Below are 22489 nucleotides of genomic sequence, written 5' to 3'. Positions count from 1 at the left end.
AGAAAGAAAGAAAGAAAGAAAGAAAGAAAGAAAGAAAGAAAGAAAGAAAGAAAGAAAGAAAGAAAGAAAGAAAGAAAGAAAGAAAGAAAGAAAGAAAGAAAGAAAGAAAGAAAGAAAGAAAGAAAGAAAGAAAGAAAGAAAGAAAGAAAGAAAGAAAGAAAGGCGTGCCAAGCTATAGCATATCGTCATCATCACATCAGACAGGCTGTGTAAAGCAGCCACTTGCGATTCTGAAGGGCTTAATTTCATTCAGAAAACAAGAGACCCGTTTGAAAATATGTTCTTCACTTATGCCCATATTGTTTCTCAAAAGACATTGCATCCATTTAGACCCGCTTTACTGCGAGCTAGCATGATGGCTGGCTGGCTGGGTGTGTCATGGTAGCCTTGCCTATAGTCACCAGATAGTCACCTGTCTGGCAGGCACACTGACAAGTTATTTTGTTTAGCTACTACAACGGTATGCGCTAATTTGCATATCAATATGCGCTAATTGAGTAACTAACGACTCTGACTGCTCAATGCTCACCTCACAGTTTCATCATGAGTGGGGACTGGGGAGAACGATTGTTGACTGTGAAGGGCTACTTCCTTGCTGCAGTGTGTGTGTGACCTGTGTGAAGTGAAGGGATTAGGCACATAGATAGAGGAGGGAGCGCCTGGCAGTAGCGGTTCTAGAAACTTTTCGGGTGGGCTTGAGTCAGGGCCCCCTTGGTGGGCTGAACCCCCTAAATGTTTGTCAGCACACCCTAAGAACATAGAAGGGGGAACTCACACACAGCGCATTGAGTGTAATCAGAAACTGCTAGTAATGACCACCAGAGGGGGAAATAAAAAAAAAAAAAAAAAATTTTTTTTTTTTTTTTTTTGGGGGGGCTGAGACTTCTTTTGGGGGGGCTCAAGCCCCCCCAAAAAGGGCCTAGTGGCGCCCCTGCTCTACTGCCCTTATTTTTAAACAACTTGTGCTTTTTATTATTTTACCTCTTTTCTTATCATTTTATTTCATTTTATTTGTTATTTAAGCGTACTCTTAAATTAAATACTTATGATTTTTGAAAACCGCGCGAAGTTATGGATAAGCCCTGAATGCAGGCATTGTGACGTAGAATTGTCAAATTGGTTTGATTCACCGCTCGAATCGGCACAGATTACTTTTGTAATACTGTATTTGACCCGGTCTTTGTACGTTTTGACCGTATAAAAATGTAATTCTTGCCATTGTAAGAATGAGATGTACCTGCTGTACTCTACTGCCCTTACTTTTTTAACAACTTGTGCTTTTTATTATTTTACCTCTTTTCTTATCATTTTATTTGTTATTTACTGTTTAATTGTGTCTCACTGCTTTTAATGTTGATGTAAAGCACTTTGAATTACCTTGTGTTGAATCGTGCTGTACAAATAAACTTGCCATGCCTAGGACATAAATCCATGGACACGGAGCCGTCTCTTTTTTTTTTTTTTTATATATTTTTATCCCGGTTTTTCCCCCATTTTTATCACCCAGTGCTCCTACCTAACAGTCCTGGGCATTGCTCCCCTCTACCAACCCCGGGAGGGCCCTGCACTGAGCTCAGGTCTCCTCCTTAACCTGAGGAGTGAGCAGGCCGCATCTTTTCACCAGACAGGGTGGGGTTTCTCCGGCCGAACGTAGCGCGTGGGAGCCGTCTCTTATGGTCCAGGACTCGCTGCAGCTCGGACGAGCTCAAAAAAGGTCAAATGATCGAGGCCTAAAGATTACAATCCTCATGGAGCCAGAATGTAGCATCTATAAAAAAAAAACCTTTCAAATCTTAACATGTGGTTTTATTTTATCACAGGCCTAAGAGTTGTAATGATTCAACATGTTTGTATTTTCAAGAGAAAGATGATTCTAAAACAGGAATGCTGGCGGCAGTCTTGAGTGGAGTTGGATGTACGTTTCCGCCGTGTGCTGCCAATCACCAGCATTGATGAAATGATCACCAGCATTGATGACCTGATCACCAGCATTGATGAAATGATCACCAGCATTAATGAAATGATCACCAGCATTGACGACCTGATCACCAGCATTGATGAAATGATCATCAGCATTGATGAACTGATCGGCAGGATTGATGAACCGATCAGCAGGATTGATGACCTGATCAGCAGGATTGATGAACCGATCAGCAGGATTGATGAACCGATCAGCAGGATTGATGAACCGATCAGCAGGATTGATGACCTGATCAGCAGCATTGATGAACTGATCACCAGCATTGATGAACCGATCAGTAGGATTGATGACCTGATCAGCAGCATTGATGAACTGATTCTTCATCATACATTATAGATGAATCACATTTATAATGTATGTGAGAATGTGATAGCGGATTAATTATGAAACTTGACCCAACAGTAACGATGTCCTCATGGTTAATTATTAAACAGATAACGATAACCATCATAATATTAAAACAATTATAGGACTTGACTGAATGTCAAAATGAATCAGTGATTTATTATTGAAGGCTGATTTTGAAAGTAATTCTAAAACAGACAGATAAGAAACATTCACACACAAATGCATCTATAAATATTGAGACTGTTTTAACTCCACAACAAAACATGTTGGTTTCTGATCGGTGTGACCGCTGACTAAACAGATGAGGACCCAGGCTTACCTTACCTGGCTGTTAGCCTGGTGTGGAGCAGGAAATATCGCCATGGTAACGTATGTGCTGCCTACTGCTGTTGTGAAACCGAATCCAGGCTTAATTCAGCCAGGATATCCAGAAAATCCCCACTTAATCCGCTATCCTGGTTTTGTGACACAGCCCAAAATGGCTCAACAGCGCCCCCCGGAAAACTTTGTGCCTCAAGCCCCACAATACGGTTTGACGTACATGCACGAAAATCGCTACACACCTGTATCAGTACACAACCTAAAGAAAAGTCTCTTGGCGACATGGCCGAAACCGAACAGGAATTCAGCCATTTTGAATTAATCGTGTCACTTTGGCGCAATTTATGCCATTCCTTCGGCAGTTAATACGGCCCGAACCGTAACGTGCCCCCAAGTGTGTTATACATCAAAACGTGCGTCTCCATCCTGCGACAACACGCATTACTTTTCTCTTTCAAAAGCGTTACCGTGGCGACGCTAGACACCAAAAAGCGCGCCCACCCTTCATCTGGTTGGTTCAGACAGAAAAAACTTTGTGCCTCAAGCCCCAGAATACGGTTTGACGTACATGAACGAAAATCGGTACACACCTGTATCATGTCGCAACTTAAAGAAAAGTCTCTTGGCGCCATGGCCGAAACCGAACAGGAAGTCGGCCATTTTGAATTAATTGCGTAATTTTGGCGCAATTTATGCCATTCCTTCGGCAATTAATACGGCCCGAACCGTAATGTGCACCCAGGTGTGTTATACATCAAAATGTGCGTCTCCATCCTGCGACTACGCGCATTACTTTTCTCTTTCAAAAGTGTTACCGTGGCGACGCTAGACGCCAAAAGGCGCGCCCCCCCTTCATCTGATTGGTCCATATTTGATAGTCACCAAATTTTGCATGCAAGCCAGGCCTGGCGATACATTTGATATTTCATGGTTTGCATTAATGGGCGTGGCCTAACGGCTCAACAGCGCCCCCTAGAATACTATTCTCTGCCATAACTTTTGAATGGTTTCACATAAAGAGTTGTGGGTGGTGTCATGGGACTCTGTATTGAGTCCTTTACCATAATTGGTGAAAATTAGCCCCGCCCCTTCTTCTGATTGGTTGTCCCTATTTCCCACTATAACTTTTGAATGTTTTGACATAGAGAGTAGTGGGTGGTGTCATCTGACTCTGTATTGAGTCCTTGAGCTTCATTGGCCTGAATTAGCCCCGCCCCTTCTTCTGATAGGTTGTCCGATTTTCTGCTATAACTTTTGAATGGTTTGACGTAGGAAGTCGTGGGTGGTGTCATTTCTGATATGCTTATGGGGGGCGGTGGCCGTGAGTGCGAGGGCCCGTTCATCGCTGCTTGCAGCTTTAATTGTCTGTGGTCTTGTAGAAAAATACAGCGATTTTGGCAGGTTGTCAGACAGGAAATCAGTGAGATTCTATCCATTACTGTCGACTGTGATCCGCTATACATGTTACTTGGGATACCAATTGATGGTAATACTGACAAGTATAAAGGGAAACTCTTCAAAATGTTAACATTTTGTGCCAGAAAGTGTATTCTTTTGAACTGGATAACTGATAGAGCTCCATCTAAATCAGGCTGGCACAACTGGAATATGTTTCATTGGACTATCTGACACGTATGTTACATCACAAGGACAATAACTTTCTCAGAGTATGGGAGCCTTTCATGTCATACATCGGTTTAGACATATCTACAATTCTTACACAAAGCTTTACATAATTGATACCTGTGGAGCACTTGCTGCCCAGACATTTGTTATTCTTGTTATTATTTTTATTTTCATGTCATTCCTGAGTCTCCTGCCTGATTTTTGTGTGTTTGCGTGCCGACTTGTTCTGTTCTGTTTTGTTTCGATTGTGTTTTTATTTATATTTTATTTCTGTCTTTTGGCAACTGCTATTTTGTTCTTGTTTTTTTTCTGCTGGTTTGCTTTGTCTGGACAATATTGTGTGTCTTACTTGTTTTGTTTTGTTTTTCTATTTTAAAAATCAATAAAACATATGTATATAAAAAAAAAAAACGTGCGTGGGTTACGCACTGATCCACACAAAGTTGATTTGTGAACATCCCGACGTGTGCACGATGGCGCACGTTTTTTGTGACTTTCTGTACATGAGGCCCCCCGGGTAAGGGATGATTCCAAGGCCACACACAACTGCTTCCAAATAAATTGTATTTAATTCATAAAAATAATAATATCTACCCACATCTAATGAATTGGGTTATGTGAAAAATGTACACAAATAAAAAACAAAAACAAAAAAAAAAACGGACAGTGCACCAAGAACTTCCCTGACCTCCCATCAAAGTCCATGACTCTGCTTGAGCTGCTTACTTTCATCCATGAGAAAGAGCTCGCAGAAATCTACCCCAATCTGTGGACTGCACTCAGAATTGGTCTGACCCTTCCAGTGACAGCAGCGGAAGCAGAAAGGAGTTTTTCCAAGCTGAAGCTCATTAAAACATACTCTAGGTCCACTATGTCACAGGAGCGTCTCTCTGGACCTGCCATCATCAGCATCAGTCATACAGTTGCACAACAGATGTCGTATGATGATGTAATTGATGATTTTGCTGCAAAGAAGGCTAGAAAAGTCAAGTTCTAGATTGCACTTTACCACTTTACACTTGTTGTGAAAGGGTGAAAGAGCCAGGTTAAAAAATCTGCTACAGTCAGAGCACTCAATTCAGATTATGTGAATAAGCCTGTGTATGTTTTTTATTTATTAATTCTATTTTATTCATTATTTATACATTTGAATGTGTGAAGGATTAGTGTAATTTACACATGTTTTTTTTATACACACTTTATTTTATTTATTTGTCATTCATTTATTTATTAAAGATATATGGCTGTGCATTGATGGGGTGTGGGTTTTTTATCTTTGCAGCGCGGGGGGGCGTTTGATGGACAGTTCGCCCAGGGCCCAGAAGTAGCCAGGACCGCCTCTGTCAGGAGGAACATGTTTAGGTGAATAAAGTTACACTGTTTTACTGTCAGAGGTGTCAAGTAGCGAAGTACAAATACTTTGTTACCTTACTTAAGTAGAAATTTTGGTTACCGGTATCTATACTTCACTGGAGTAATTATTTTTCAGACGACTTTTTACTTTTACTCCTTTTCACACAATTATCTGTACTTTTTACTCCTTACATTTTAAAAACAGCCTCGTTACTCTATTTCATTTCAGCCTTTAAAAAAAAACTATCCAGTTAAATTGCTCCATCCGGATAGAGTGAATTTGGTTGTGGTTGTTTCAGATGTTCTTGTCCAGTTTTGTTCTTACATCCGTTCCCTCAGATTCCTGCAACTAAACTTGGATGTACATTCCAATAAAGGTTAGGATAAATGATAACATGCCTCTGAAGTTTGACTTTTTGCACCATTACAATACTTATAGGCAACTAGTCATCATATCTCCTGCTCTCTGTAACACATGTTAATGCTCAATAGTACACATATATGGTTCTTTAATATATTTGCATTATACTAAGATGCATTCATTTTCAATGGCTTTTGTCCCCCTTACATTACTTTTACTTTTATACTTTAAGTAGTTTTGAAACCAGTACTTTTACACTTTTACTCGGGTAAAAAACTTGAGTTGATACTTCAACTTCTACAGGAGTATTTTTAAACTCTAGTATGATACTAGTATCTATACTAGAAGTATAGATACTAGTAGTATCTATACTTCTACCTGAGTAATGAATGTGAATACTGAAGACACCTCTGTTTACTGTTGGTTCTGTCAACTGACAACATGTGCATGGGGGTTCAGATCAAAGTTGATTTGTGAACGTCCCGACGTTCCCACGTTTTTTGTGACTGTTTTTGTGACTGTTTTTGTGACTGTGTAGCCTACACGAGGCCCCGGGCTGCACCGACATTGCTTCACCTGCATGGCGGGCCGCACCTGAGTGACGTCACGCGCCGCACGGCCTCATTGGGCCTCGGCAGGGAGTGTTCCCTCCTCCTGTCAGCGAACAGGTGACACGCACCTGGGACACACCTGAGACACACCTGAGCGGCGGCGACAGAGTCCAGCTGGAAATAACCTTCTACAGTCCAGACGCGGAAGACGACGCGGGTTCTGTTCTTTCTCCTTTCTTCACCAGAGAGATGCGTCTGTGGGGCTCTTCCTCTCTCCTCCTCCTCCTCCTCCTCGTCCCCCGCTCGGCGGCGGCGCCGGAGGACTGGGAGGACTCGGAGGACTCTGAAGAGTGCGCCGACGGCGGCGGGTTCCGCTCCGGAAAGCGCGACTTCGTCCTGGACGCGGAGGACGCGGTGCGCGCCGGCGCGGCCCCGCTGGCCACGGCGCGCGTCCCCGCCGCGGCGGACTGCGAGCGCATGTGCTGCGCGCTCCCGCGCTGCAACCTGGCGTTGCTGGAGCCGCGCGCGGCCCCGGCGGACGAGGCGCGCACCTGCGCGCTGTTCGACTGCGTGCACAGGAACCGCTTCGTGTGCCGGTTCGTGAACCGGGAGGGCTACGAGAGCTTCATCCGGGGATCCGTGTACCAGACGCACCTGCGGGGCCCAGGTGAGGGCGGGGTGTGTGGGGGTGTGGCTGAGAGAGGGCAGAGGGTTCCATAGAACCAGGGCCGGTGTTGTGCCAAAAAGTGATTGCCTGCCAGAATCTGATTTGTGGCCGCGGGAGCGCGCACAGCAGCCCGTTGAACGATAGTGCTGAAACGTCAGATTTTCAGTTTATGAAGCTCAATAATGAGATCAAGTCATATTTAGGCAGAAACAACTTTTCATTAACTGTATTTGGCCTTCAATCAATTTTTGGCAGGTGAAAATGCCTATTTTGTGTTGTAATGGTCCTTTAAAAGAGTTAAAAGCAATCCTGTGAGCTCTAGTGTTTATATTATGACGCTCAAGAATGAGATCAAATCATATTTAGGTAGAAACAACCTTTCATTAACTGTATTTTGGCCTTCAATCAATTTTTGGCAGGTAAAAAGACCCATTTTCAGGAGAGAAATCAGATTCTGGCAAGCAATCACTTTTTGGCACGACCCCGGCCCAAGCCTCCATGGGGCCCTAAGCAAAATTAGATTTTGGGGCCCTCTATTACTGCCAATAATACTGATTATTGATCCTTCACACACCCACTATAAATAGGGTTGTCACCTTTCAGAAATAGAAATAAGGGACTTCCCGATTTCAGCTGCGCAGTTGCCAAAAAAAGAGACATCCCCAAAACTTCTAAACTGCATAGAAATTTATTTATTTTATATGAAAAAATAAAATGCCTTGACTTAAAGTTTAAAGTGCCTTAATAGCATTGGACTTGCATGACTCTGCAGACAGCCAACCATATAGCAACTGAAATATCCTCCTATATATGTATGTCCACATCAGCCAAGATGTATAGCTACATGTGAAGGTCGGAACATTAGGTGTAAAAGTGAATATATTTCAATAATTCAACTTAAAAGATGAAACTAATATATTACATAGTCTCATTACATGCAAAGCAAGATGTGTTAAACCTTTATTTGTTATAATTTTGATGATTGAATTGTTTATTGATTTCATAATATAGAGATTTTTTATTTGGGGTTTTCATAAACTGTGAGCCTTAATCACCAAAATTATAACAAATAAAGGCTTGAAATATCTCACTTTGAATGTAGTGGGAAATATGTGTTTCACCTTTAGTTGAATTAACTACGAAAGAAGTTTTGCAATATATTCATATTTTCCGACCTTCACCTGTATATTATGACATCAATAAATAATAGCATAATATATGTCCGAATAGGTTAAATACGGAACGCGACTTTTAATTCCCAATTACGTAACAATTCCGTATTTCAAGGGACGGGTGGCGAGCCTAACTATAAACTTATTTCATGTTCTTCCCTGTCATTACAAATACACTTGTAAAACTAGATGTAAGAACTTTTTATTGTAGTTACATCCTAATCCACAGACCATGGAAGTAGACAACAGATTAACAAACTTGCAGAAAAATCTTTCAATTCATATTTTGCAAAGTCAGCAACTGCCCCTACTGGCCACACAGAGATGCAATAGATAAAAGGTCAAAGAGCTGCACAGTTGCAGCAGTGTTGTTTACATCATCCTACTGTCAGCGACCCAGAATATGCAGTCATGGAAAGAAAATGTTGGACCGCCCTTGTTTTCTTCAGTTTCTTGTTCATTTTAATGCCTGGTACCACTAAACTGTATCATGTGACTAAAACAGACAGAAAAGAAAACATTGAATGCATAAAAGCACTGTTTCTGGCACTACAATGCCATAGCTATTGATGTAAAAACTTAAGTGATTTAGGTTATTATCAAGAAAGCCATGGAAAATGGCTAGATATCAGCTCTTAAATATAACTCTTATGAGCTATTTTTGTGGTTATCATTATGTTTGTCCAAACAAATGTAGGGTGGTGCCGGGCATTGGAGTGGGCGGGAGGTTGAGGAAAACAAAGGTGGTGTAATAATCCATGACTGTATATATATATATATATATATATATATATATATATATATATATATATATGCCTTCAACCTACTCCTCAGATGTGAAGTGTTGTGAGCAATGCAGGGTTGAATGAACACATGACCAGCAGCTCTGGAGCCGAGAGGCAGCAGTCAATACGCCAGCAGTATCTACTCTAGTCTGTTAACATAATATTGTTTATGTAATAATATTAATTATTGTGTTTTTGTACAATAACATACCTTTGATAATGTATGAATCATCACTCACACATAAAAAAATAATTGTATTTATTTATTTTAACTCTTGGGGGCCCCCTAGTGGTCCCAGGGCCCTAAGCAGCCACTTAGTTTGCTTATGCCTTGGGCCGGCTCTGCCCCCAGTCCCAGGTCTGGGTCCAGTTGGAGGAGCAGATGTTAGGACCAGCTGATGAGCGGTTCCACACCTAGCAGCTGTAATCAGTCATGTGTAGAAGGTGGATTGAGCGTCCTGGGTGGAGACGTGTGAAGGGTGTCTGATGGAGAGGTGGAGGTGAAGCCTGCAGATCTCAGCTGGAACCTTTGGTTCGGTTTTAGAGTTTAGGTGTAGCCTTGGTTCGGTTTAAAGGCCCTGATCGTGTTGATTCAGTACCAGCAGCCTTTCTACTGGGCTTGATCGGCTCCCTGCTTACTCTGTTATCAATGACCCTTTTAAACCAATCAGGGTGGGTAGATGGATGGTTGGATGGATGTGTGGTGGATGGACGGGTGTTTGGATGGATGGGTGGATGGATCATCCCCAAAGGGTAATGAATTTTATGTTTATGTTTTATGAAAAGCACTTTGTGTTACATTTTTTTGTATGAAAGGTGCTTTACAAATAAAGTTTGATTTGATTTGAGATGAATAGAAACATGGTTCATGAAACAGAGCATGGGATCTGTCGAATGTTGGCACCTAAGATTTAAAGCTAGGCTGCCCCCCCAACACACACACACACACACACACACACACACACAACACACTTCAGAAATGTATACACACTTTTGTTGACAGAAACCAACGCTTGGCAAGATGTGAGAAGGTGTGGGGACTTGTACATGAAATAATGTCTGTTAGCAGAGTATTCTATTGAGTCATTGCAATCCAGGAGAATGATGACTTCCCAAATGCAGTTTTACACTCACCCCTTGTAACCAAAAGTGCTCAGTAGCTAAATTGACAGCGAGCCGTTTGAGAGGCTGCTGCTACTGTGTGTGCCAGACGACCGTTCCATCATGAGCCCCTGTGTCTCCTCAGGTGAACAATCTCCGCCCATTGCCAACGCAGGCCGTGATGTCATCATTCGGCCTGGAGAGATGGTGACGCTCAACGGTATCGAGAGTCTGGCACTGAATGGAGCTCAGATCACCGACTACAGCTGGACGCAGCAGGGTGGCGATGGTGACGTCACAATGGAGGTAACACGGCCGGGGGCGTGGCCTCATACAGGTGTCACACGGACTAAGTGGGCTTTGCTGTAACCATCACATCACACCAAACTCAGTTTGCTTGGTCCTTAACCAGGTCGGCCATTAAAGTGCAAAACCTCACACCTTTATAGAGGGTATGCATTGACGTCACTTCCCCACTGGACCACGCCCCCTTACTTGCACTGAGTGGCAAAACAAACAACACAAAACAAAAAAATGGCTGCAACTAGTGGAGAAGACGGGATAACAGCCGATTATCGGCTTAAATTAAAGGCAGTTGGACTTGACAGTGACCCGTACAGTTACCCCAAGAACCAGTGGTCCATGGACATTAATATTTGGTTTCCTGATATTTATATGTACTTAATTTCTACGCTGGGGAAATACACGAAGCAAAGCTTGAAGGCATACAAAAGTCTTGATGCTTGGTCCTACTTCAAGCAGGATTTGTTGTAGAAATTAAAGTGATGAGGACACCGAACTTTATGATTTGACCGTTTAACATTAGCTACCCAAAAATCCAACAAAATGGTACAAAATTATACAAAATGGGAACCGCAAATCCCCGTTTCGGTGTCTGGAATCCAGTTGTTTCTGAGAATTGCATCGACCCATTTGTCTCTCTTAAGCCTATTTTTTGGCAGTCTGTAAAACGATAACTCAGATTTCTTGCTAAATCTATGAGTACAGTCTATCCCACAACAGCTCTTTCCCATTTTAGATGTTTTCCAGTTGCTCAAACTGAAAGTTTACGCTGACACTCAGTCTTTCTGACACTCAGTCTTTCTACCACTCAGTGGGCGTAACCCGCTGTGAAGTCGCATCTATGACGTCATGCGCATTCCCTCTATTCTGTAGAGGTGTGAGTGCAGGTGAATCAGCAAGACCCACCCCCTGTCCCCCACCCCCTCACAACTCTGCTTCAGCATCTAAACACTGTTGTTTCTGAATGGAATTCCACAGAAGACGGACCTACCTGACCAGGTGAGGCTCTCCAACCTGCAGACGGGCTCATACATCTTCCAGCTGACCGTCACCGACTCCGTCGGCCAATCAGGAACTGCCAAGGTCAGCGTCCTCGTCCTTCGCCCGGAGCAGTCCACCTGTGAGTGCTTATGGGAAATGTAGTCCTCTGTCTGTGTCAGAACTGGATCTTTAGATACCCGAAATGGTTGTTTTTCTCTTTACTGTGACTTTATCGATGAGCCTCTTCCCAACGAGCGCCTCTGAGACCACAGATCCTCCAGGTCCTTCACGCCTGTAAACACATGCTGTAGAATATACGCCAGCCCTGATAGCAGCCCTGTGATGACAGAAACAAGCTAAAGATGGGCCATGTGCCGAAATATGTAAACAGACGTACGAGTGATGGGTAAGATGCAAGTGCTTCAGAAAAGTTGCGGAGAGGCAGGAACAGTGGATGCAGCAACGAAGGCAGGAGCAGCAGAGCCACGTAAACGCCGTCTTTGGATATTCCCACTCTGCACCTCGCTTCAAAAATGCTCGTTTACAGACTCCCAAAACGCCGGCTTAGGACGGACAATACGCTGGTTCTATACGATACTTGAACCTTGAAACCCAACACATAACCTTGAAACCCAACACATAACCTTGAAACCCAACATGTAACCTTGAAACCCAACACATAACCTTGAAACCCAACACATAACCTTGAAACCCAACACATAACCTTGAAACCCCACGTGTAACCTTGAAACCCCACGTGTAACCTTGGAACCCCAACCGTAACCTTGAAACCCCACGTGTAACCTTGGAACCCCAACCGTAACCTTGGAACCCAACCTGTAACCTTGAAACCACCAATTAGCCGTCAGTTGCTAAATGCTTCACACACTAGCCTGTTAGAGCGGGCTGACACCGCAGCGCCATGGCAACACTCAGCGGTGGTCTTTGCCTGCGCTGGTTAGATCCTGGATTAATTCACACAAACCTTGTAGCTGGTCAGATCAACTCAGATTAGTTGTGTCACATGACACCCGACCCACCGACCCAGCTGTGTCAGAAACGGGCCGTGAGGACGGCTTATTGATCAGTCTGAGGACGATGAAGTGGATCAGTGTGTTTTTTAAACCTGATGAGTCACACGCCTCCTCCAGACTGGTCAGACCAGATATCTCTCTCACACACGCTCTGCAGGAACTTGCTCCACCAGGTTTCTGTTTCTATTTTTATTCCAGCAGGTTTCAGTTGATGCTCGTCACATAACTGATCGATTAAGTATTGATCGCTGCTCTGACCAGAGTTGGCTCAGTAACTGAGCTGACGGCAGCAGTGAAGGGCAGTAAACGCCACCCGTTACCGTGGTTACTGAGCGCCAGCACCGCGGAGCTGCCTGCGCTCACATATCCTGCAGATTCATGTTTACATTCAACACATGCATATGTCAGCTGAAACAGGAAGTGATGTCATGCACCTGTTCTCCATCAGCCTACTGTCTGGCTCCGCCCAAGGTGGGCCCGTGTCGCGCGGCGCTCACTCGCTGGCGTTACGACGCTGCGACAGGAAGCTGCCAGGAGTTCATGTTCGGAGGCTGCAAACCCAACAAGAACAACTACCTGTCCAAAGACGAGTGTTTGCTGGCCTGCAGAGACGTCACGGGTAGGACACACACACACACACACACACACACACACACACACACACACACACACCTGACAGGACACACACAGATGGCGCCTGTGACTGGCAGTGCCACGGCTCGTCTCCTGCTGTATAGCTTTCAAATGGTCATTTTTACAACATACTGTATGTGATCATATCAGCCCGTATTTCATATGGATGTGTCTCAGCTTGACGGATCTATGATCGGGACTCTCTGAGTCGATGGAGGGCATGTTTGATACACAGGGCAGGTACAAACAAGCATTCCCTCCTCACTTTTTCATCAACCCCAACTCACCTGAGTTCTGGCTGCTTTGTCGGGCCCCGGGCCCAGTCCGTAAGAAATCAAGGAAAAGAGGCTTGCGTTCCGGTGTCCAGGTTAAGCGAAGACGCGCTGCAGCACGCCTGGGCTCTGCCATCGTCAGCCATGGACAACGTGTAAGGTGTCTGCGCCGGATCCCTCTCCTCAATGTGTGCGACAGCACATTCATGCTTTCGTCTGCTTGGACCACAAGGACAGTCTTGGAGCCTACACAGCGCTGGAGTAGTGGTCAATGGTCCTCATCGCCTCCACGCTCTTCCGTGTTTACACCGGCTCCCGCAAGGTCCAGCTGGAGGCCACGTGGCCGCTGGACGTGCCTTCGACCAATCCCGATGCGCTCCGCGGACACTGCCTCCCTGACGTCATCGACCCTGCGTATCCGCCTGTTGAATGCCCGGTCTATTGCAAATAAATCCTTCTCTCTGAATGATCTTTTCACAAGAGAAAAGCTGGATTTAATGTGTCTTTCGGAGACATGGCAGAGAGAGGAATAGTTTATGCATCTTAATGAACTCTGTCCAGTTGGCTGCTCTGTTGTCGGGAAACCCCGCCCCTGTCGTCGTGGGGGGGGGGGGGGGGGGGGGGGGTCTGGCCGTTATATATATATATATATATATATATATATATATATATATATATATATATATATATATAAGGACAGTTGCACATGCAAAATGACTCAGACCCAGGAACTCACATCATTTGAGTCCCAAATGGTCATGGTGGGATCTTCAAATCCATTCTACTGTGTGACAATCTACCGTCCCCCTGGACCTGCTGCTGTGTTTTTGAAAGATTTTAGTGACTTTGTATCCTCCATAATAAAGTTGGAATCTGTTCTTATCCTTGGAGATTTTAACCTTCATGTTGATGACGGCTCATCTTGCTCCGCAAAGGAACTTTTATCATTGACTGAAGCTTTTAATTTTGAGCAACGTGTTTCTTAGCCCACACACCAAAAAGGCCACATTTTAGACTTAGTTTTTACCCTTGGACTAGACATTTCAAATGTGTCTGTACAGGACGTCCAGCTCAGTGATCATTGTTTTGTTCTGTTTGATCTCCACTTCAGCCCTGAGCCTAAGCCCATAGAAGTTAGGTCTCAGAGGCGTGTTATCTCTGCTAATACTGCAGACAGTTTCTCTGCTATGTTTGACCCTCTTTTGTTCATGGACTGCCTTGATGTGGACAATTTTACTCAGTGTTTTACCAATCATTGTGTTAAAATTCTGGATCAGGTGGCACCTGTTAAATCAAACTGGTCAATACAGAAAAAAGTGTGCCCTTGGACAAATGAAGATACCATGAGTCTAAGGAGACTTTGTCGAAAGACTGAACGTCTGTGGAAATCCACTAACCTTGAGGTGCACAGACTTCATCTCAGGGATCTTGTGGCCTCATACAATGAGATGGTGGAAAATGCCAGATCAGACTATATTCGTCAACTGGTAACAGATAATAAGAAAAATCCCAAAGTGCTATTTGACACAATCAATTCTCTTGTATGTCCTGCTGCGCCAGTTACTCCTGTTTTTTGTGAAGCGGACAGCAATGCATTGTTGAGATTTTTTACTGACAAAATTAAGGCGATCAAGGAGAAAATCCCTCCCCTTTTGTGCGGAACCCCTCCTGTCGTTGACCAGTCACCAGCTTGTGGTCCTCATTTAGGTCTTTGACTCTTGCTGATATCTCAGCACTGGTGACCAAGATGAAACTCTCCTCTTGCTCATCGGATGTCCTTCCATGTAGGCTTTTTGTGAAAGTGTTTGATGTAATTGGCCCCTGGGATACCAAAATGGTTAACCTCTCTCTTTCTTCCGGTGTGTTTCCCAATGCATTTAAGCATGCTATAGTGGAGCCTTTACTTAAAAAGACAGACTTAGACCTGACTGACCTTAGTAATTTTAGGCTGATCTCTAAGCTACCAATCTTGTCCAAGATCCTAGAGAAGGTGGTCTCTGAGCAACTGTCATAATTCCTGGATCAAAATAACATCCATGAGACATTTCAGTCTGGTTTCCGCAAACATCACTCTACGGAGACAGCCTTGCTGAAAGTGTCCAGTGACATTATGATGTCTGCTGATTCGGGAAAATGCACTGTTCTAGTTCTCTTAGATCTGTCCTCAGCCTTTGACACCGTCAACCACCAAATCCTGTTGAGAAGAATGAGGGATGAAGTAGGACTGTCAGGTTCAGTTTTTCATTGGTTCTTGTCATGCCTTTCTGGGCATAGCTTTAGTGTCAAAGCTAACCAAATAAGGTCTGGGTCAGCAGATCTGTTGTGTGGAGTCCCCCAAGGTTCTGTTTTGGGTCCTGTATTATTTTTGTTGTATTTGATCCTCTTGGGAAAAATCCTCCAGAGATTTCCTGATGTCTCTTATCACATGTTTGCGGATGATATTCCGCTTTACTGCTCTTTTAAGCCTACTGAGCTCCACAGGCTAAATTGCTTGGTGGAGATAAAACAATGGCTAAGTGTGAACACCTTGCAGCTAAATGTGGACAAAACAGAAACCCTGGTTATTGTCCATGATTACTCCATTCCTGGCATTAACCAGTATTTTGGTGACTTGGGCCAGTCTGTTAAACCGAGCCTAAGAAACCTGGGTGTTGTTTGACAAAGACATGTCATTATTGCAACACTGCAAACAGCTGACAAGAAATGGCTTTTTTCATCTGAGGAATATCTCTAAACTCAGGAAAATGGTGTCACAAAATGATTTGGAGCTGATCATTCACACATTTGTGTCTTCGCGTTTGGACTATTGTAATAGTTTGTTTTCATGTCTAACCAAGAAGGAGCTGTCTCGCCTGCAGCTAGTGCAAAATTCTGCAGCAAGAACTCTGACCTGCTCTAATAGGAGGACACACATAACCCCTATTCTTAAAGCTCTTCATTGGCCTCTAGGATCAATTTTAAAATTCTGGTTTTAACTTTCAGAGCTTTGCATGGTCAGGCTCCACCTTACATCAGCAAAGTGAAGGGTGCTGTGCCCTAAAATGTACTTACTTACTTACACAACTGACAGGTCACACACACACCTGATGATGATGATGATGATGGCAAATGTTTGTTTTTTTTATTTTGCAGCTTCTTCAGAGAGGAGTCTGTCTCTTCCTGCTACAGGTGAGTCCCTCATCCATCAATCAATCAATCAATCAATCAATCAATCTTTGTTTAGCTTTTTAATTACAACACACAATACAAACAAAAAACAAAACCCTTCCAGCTTCAACCACAACATATTATTACGATTGTGCACATAAAAACATGCACATGGACACGTGCTACTAACATAAAAATAGAGCAACACACACATATACACACACACAATGCACCTCTTCATATCAGCTCCTCAGGATTTCCCCATGTTTATCGTGTGTGTGTGTGTGCGTGCAGAAGAGTGCGACGTTGCGTGTCGTCCCAATCAGCTGATCTGCAAAAACGGCTGCTGTCTGGACCGAAGTTTGGAGTGTGACGGCGTGCAGCACTGCAGCGACGGCTCCGACGAGGACCACTGCACCAAACGTAACACACACACACACACACACACGCCAGTCCTCAGTGCAATACCAGGATAACCAGAGTGGACCTCATCTTCCTCCTCCTCTTCCTCAGTGAACCAGACCTTCAGCCGCCTCCTGAGCATCGACGTGAATCAGAACAAAGGTCAGTTCTGTCTCTACTCCGTAAAGGTCTCCATGGTTACCAGACATCAAGTGAGTCTTAAACCCGCACCTGCGTCTCCTCCTCTCCGTCAGCCCGGTGCACGGAGCCGCCCAGCACCGGCCCGTGTCGGGCCAGCTTCACCCGCTGGTACTACGACCCTCTGAACAGGAAGTGCTACAGCTTCACGTACGGCGGCTGCTACGGGAACGACAACAACTTCGAGGAAGAGCAGAAATGTAGTGAAATGTGCGAAGGAGTGACCGGTAGGCATCACACACCTCTAACCCCACCCCCAACATGTGGTGCCAGTACGAGAACAACCACACATCCTGTGCTACACTAAAAATACTGTCCAGACTAATGTGCAGCACGCGGCTGACCAGTTTAACTCACATCCTCTATCCCATAATGCTATGGGACTGGTCAAAGCTGTCACTTGACTTCCAGTTACAGCTTCACTCCTGTCTTTACGATGGAATGTTACGGCCCAGGGGCCTCATTTCTAAAGCTTGCATGCACACAAAACGGGGCTTGAAAGATGCACATGCCACCTTTTACATTGTTGGCATTTAAAAAAAAAAAACTAACGGGAAAATGTGCGTATCTTTACGCAAACTTTGATCCTAGTGCACAAACATTTTGAAGATATGGGGAACTGGCGACGCAGACGGTGAGGTGATGAAATGAAGCCGGATTCATGTCATACTTTTAATGTCATCACATATCAGACTTGTAATATAATAGCGCTGATCGTGTCCCTCTGTGTTTGAAGCACAGCGTCAGTCAGGACGCTCAGCTGCTGCTGGTGCTCATTTTTGGAGTTTTGGTTGTCCAGGGAACTTTGTTGTCAACCTCCTCCTTTTGTGTCAGACTTTTTATATATATATATATATATATATATATATATATATATATATATACACATACATACAGTGGGGAGAACAAGTATTTGATACACTGCCGATTTTGCAGGTTTTCCCACTTGCAAAGCATGTAGAAGTCTGTAATTTTTATCATAGGTACTCTTCAACTGTGAGTGACAGAATCTAAAAAAAAATCCAGAAAATCACGTTGTATGATTTTTAAGTAATTAATTTGCATTTTATTGCATGACATAAGTATTTGATACATCAGAAAAACAGAACTTAATATTTGGTACAGAAACCTTTGTTTGCAATTACAGAGATCAGACGTTTCTTGTAGTTCTTGACCAGGTTTGCACACACTGCAGCAGGGATTTTGGCCCACTCCTCCATACAGATCTTCTCCAGATCCTTCAAGTTTCGGGGCTGTCGCTGGGTAATACAGACTTTCAGCTCCCTCCAAAGATTTTCTATTGGGTTCAGGTCTGGAGACTGGCTAGGCCACTCCAGGACCTTGAAATGCTTCTTACGGAGCCACTCCTTAGTTGCCCTGGCTGTGTGTTTCGGGTCGTTGTCATGCTGGAAGACCCAGCCACGACCCATCTTCAATGCTCTTACTGAGGGAAGGAGGTTGTTGGCCAAGATCTCGTGATACATGGCCCCATCCATCCCTCCCTCAATACGGTGCAGTCGTCCTGTCCCCTTTGCAGAAAAGCATCCCCAAAGAATGATGTTTCCACCTCCATGCTTCACGGTTGGGATGGTGTTCTTGGGGTTGTACTCATCCTTCTTCTTCCTCCAAACACGGCGAATGGAGTTTAGACCAAAAAGCTCTATTTTAGTCTCATCAGACCACATGACCTTCTCCCATTCCTCCTCTGGATCATCCAGATGGTCATTGGCAAACTTCAGACGGGCCTTGACATGCACTGGCTTGAGCAGGGGGACCTTGCGTGCGCTGCAGGATTTTAATCCATGCCGGCGTAGTGTGTTACTAATGGTTTTCTTTGAGACTGTGGTCCCAGCTCTCTTCAGGTCATTGACCAGGTCCTGCCGTGTAGTTCTGGGCTGATCCCTCACCTTCCTCATGATCATTGATGCCCCACCAGGTGATATTTTGCATGGAGCCCCAGACCGAGGGAGATTGACCGTCATCTTGAACTTCTTCCATTTTCTAATAATTGTGCAACAGTTGTTGCCTTCTCACCAAGCTGCTTGCCTATTGTCCTGTAGCCCATCCCAGCCTTGTGCAGGTCTACAATTTTATCCCTGATGATTTATCCCTGTCCTTACACAGCTCTCTGGTCTTGGCCATTGTGGAGAGGTTGGAGTTTGTTTGATTGAGTGTGTGGACAGGTGTCTTTTATACAGGTAACGAGTTCAAACAGGTGCAGTTAATACAGGTAATGAGTGGAGAACAGGAGGGCTTCTTAAAGAAGAACTAACAGGTCTGTGAGAGCCGGAAGTCTTACTGGTTGACAGGTGATCAAATACTTATGTCATGCAATAAAATGCAAATTAATTACTTAAAAATCATACAATGTGATTTTCTGGATTTTTTCATTTTGATTCTGTCACTCACAGTTGAAGAGTACCTATGATAAAAATTACAGACTTCTAAACTCTTCCTCTATATATATATATATATATATGAGCTTTGCCAACAATAGTTAGCGGCACCAACGGCTAGTCAGATGCTTGCAGAGGTTAATTTTCCAGCTTTACAACTGGAACCTGGTCAGGTCGGCCATGATGTCATTTTGACCGCAGAGGTAAATCCAAGGTCCCCCAGGTTTAGCCCCTCATTGCAGATGGTATGATTCCCCTGATGAGCATCAACTGTTCTTAGAAAAACCTGAAGAGAGAGCAGGAAGATTTATAATAAAACCAAGGACATTTTTGGAGGCTTTTTATTTAATTTGACACTTTAAAAAATTTTTGCTGTTTTTGTGTACATAACTGTAAAGTTTCTTTTTGTGTCCCTGCAGAGAAAAATGTGTTTTCCAGGGGGATGTTTGACCGATTTGAGACGGAAGAGGAATCCAAATCAGGTATTTTCACAAGTATTACCTGTTATGTGTACTTGGGTGTGTTAATACGGAAATGTAATTACTGAAATAACTCTTGATGACCAACCTGCGCTACCAAAGACCAAGACAAACTCTGACCAACGCACGCTGCTAAAGACAAACTCTGACCAACCTGTGCTACCAATGACCAACCTGCCCTACCAAAGACAAACTCTGACCAACCTGCGCTACCAATGACCAACCTGCGCTACCAATGACCAACCCGCCCTACCAAAGACAAACTCTGACCAACCTGCGCTACCAATGACCAACCCGCCCTACCAAAGACAAACTCTGACCAACCTGTGCTACCAATGACCAACCCGCCCTACCAAAGACAAACTCTGACCAACCTGTGCTACCAATGACCAACCCGCCCTACCAAAGACCAACTCTGACCAACCTGCGCTACCAATGACCAACCTGTGCTACCAATGACCAACCCGCCCTACCAAAGACAAACTCTGACCAACCTGCGCTACCAATGACCAACCTGTGCTACCAATGACCAACCCACCCTACCAAAGACAAACTCTGACCAACCTGTGCTACCAATGACCAACCCGCCCTACCAAAGACAAACTCTGACCAACCTGCGCTACCAATGACCAACCTGTGCTACCAATGACCAACCCGCCCTACCAAAGACAAACTCTGACCAACCTGTGCTACCAATGACCAACCCGCCCTACCAAAGACAAACTCTGACCAACCTGTGCTACCAATGACCAACCCGCCCTACCAAAGACAAACTCTGACCAACCTGCGCTACCAATGACCAACCTGTGCTACCAATGACCAACCCGCCCTACCAAAGACAAACTCTGACCAACCTGCGCTACCAATGACCAACCTGTGCTACCAATGACCAACCCGCCCTACCAAAGACAAACTCTGACCAACCTGTGCTACCAATGACCAACCCGCCCTACCAAAGACAAACTCTGACCAACCTGTGCTACCAATGACCAACCCGCCCTACCAAAGACAAACTCTGACCAACCTGCGCTACCAATGACCAACCTGTGCTACCAATGACCAACCCGCCCTACCAAAGACAAACTCTGACCAACCTGTGCTACCAATGACCAACCCGCCCTACCAAAGACAAACTCTGACCAACCTGTGCTACCAATGACCAACCCGCCCTACCAAAGACAAACTCTGACCAACCTGCGCTACCAATGACCAACCTGTGCTACCAATGACCAACCCGCCCTACCAAAGACAAACTCTGACCAACCTGCGCTACCAATGACCAACCTGTGCTACCAATGACCAACCCGCCCTACCAAAGACAAACTCTGACCAACCTGCGCTACCAATGACCAACCTGTGCTACCAATGACCAACCCGCCCTACCAAAGACAAACTCTGACCAACCTGTGCTACCAATGACCAACCCGCCCTACCAAAGACAAACTCTGACCAACCTGTGCTACCAATGACCAACCCGCCCTACCAAAGACAAACTCTGACCAACCTGCGCTACCAATGACCAACCTGTGCTACCAATGACCAACCCACCCTACCAAAGACAAACTCTGACCAACCTGCGCTACCAATGACCAACCTGTGCTACCAATGACCAACCCGCCCTACCAAAGACAAACTCTGACCAACCTGCGCTACCAATGACCAACCTGTGCTACCAATGACCAACCCTCCTTACCAAAGACCAACTGTGACCAACCTGCGCTACCAATGACCAACCAGCACTGGTGCTTCTCTTTGTGCTCCTCAGGCTCTGTCGCATTGGCTGTGTTCCTGTCGGTGGCCATATTGGCACTGCTTGCTATCATGTCCTACTGCTTCATGCGGGCGCGCAAGAAACGCTCCCATAGGCCAGTCTCCACAAACCCCAACCACACGGTGCTGTCAGAGCAGGAAGCCTTCGTTTATAACAGCACCACCAAACCTGTGTGATTTGGTTTCCATGACAACCTGAGCTGGTGCTGATGTCATAGTGTTTTTGTTGTTTTTACCTCAGGGCAGGGGAGGGGAAGTCTCAGGATGTTAGTGAATAACATATACTTTTAGAAAAAACAGCTGGCTTTTATTCCTGACTTGATGGAATCAAGGCAGCTGTTTGTTCCTTTGTTGATTAATCCAATTGATGAAGTCCAAGACGATTAGACTGGATCGTATTCATTTATCCTTTTTTATGTTTCTGGGATTTTGTAGGTCTGTCCTTTCTGAACTGAACTGTGTTGAAGATATTTATAAATCATGTGGGTTTCAGCTTTAACTCATTTTCATGGAAACTGTGTGTAAATATAAAGTTCAGTTTGTTGTAAATACTCCTTCTGTTTTATGTTTTAATGTTTGATATTTGAATAAATGCAAATTAAAGTGTT

The 22489-nt window shown here is 44.5% G+C and overlaps 2 protein-coding genes across 3 annotated transcripts in view; one reads left to right on the top strand and one right to left on the bottom strand.

Moving 5' to 3' along the window:
* The window catches only part of LOC133418381 (mitotic checkpoint serine/threonine-protein kinase BUB1-like), a 16821-nt gene extending 9703 nt beyond the window's left edge, over positions 1-7118 (bottom strand). For both annotated transcript variants that reach the window (XM_061707017.1, XM_061707019.1), the window contains exon 1: positions 6692-7118. The gene's annotated coding sequence lies outside the window, so the exon portion shown is untranslated. The remainder of the gene's footprint in view (positions 1-6691) is intronic.
* Positions 6651-22489, top strand: LOC133418382 (kunitz-type protease inhibitor 1-like). Its single transcript, XM_061707020.1, has 10 exons — positions 6651-7208; positions 10412-10572; positions 11548-11689; positions 13033-13203; positions 16622-16657; positions 16931-17059; positions 17150-17200; positions 17293-17463; positions 20052-20114; positions 21877-22489. Exons 1-10 carry the CDS (start codon positions 6791-6793, stop codon positions 22056-22058), a joined length of 1524 nt encoding a protein of 507 aa, XP_061563004.1. The 5' UTR covers positions 6651-6790; the 3' UTR covers positions 22059-22489.

This window comes from Cololabis saira, chromosome 18 (genome assembly GCF_033807715.1).
Source record: "Cololabis saira isolate AMF1-May2022 chromosome 18, fColSai1.1, whole genome shotgun sequence".
In the NCBI taxonomy this organism is placed as follows: Eukaryota; Metazoa; Chordata; class Actinopteri; order Beloniformes; family Belonidae; genus Cololabis; species Cololabis saira.
This window is presented reverse-complemented; position numbering and strand designations above follow the sequence as displayed.

Excerpts from the sequence above, each read along its gene's own strand:
- LOC133418382 (XM_061707020.1), top strand. The coding sequence starts at position 6,791 with ATGCGTCTGTGGGGCTCTTCCTCTCTCCTCCTCCTCCTCCTCCTCGTC. Across the intron at positions 10,573-11,547 it reads ATGGTGACGTCACAATGGAG|AAGACGGACCTACCTGACCA; the intron begins GTAACACGGCCG and ends GGAATTCCACAG. Across the intron at positions 17,464-20,051 it reads AATGTGCGAAGGAGTGACCG|AGAAAAATGTGTTTTCCAGG; the intron begins GTAGGCATCACA and ends GTGTCCCTGCAG.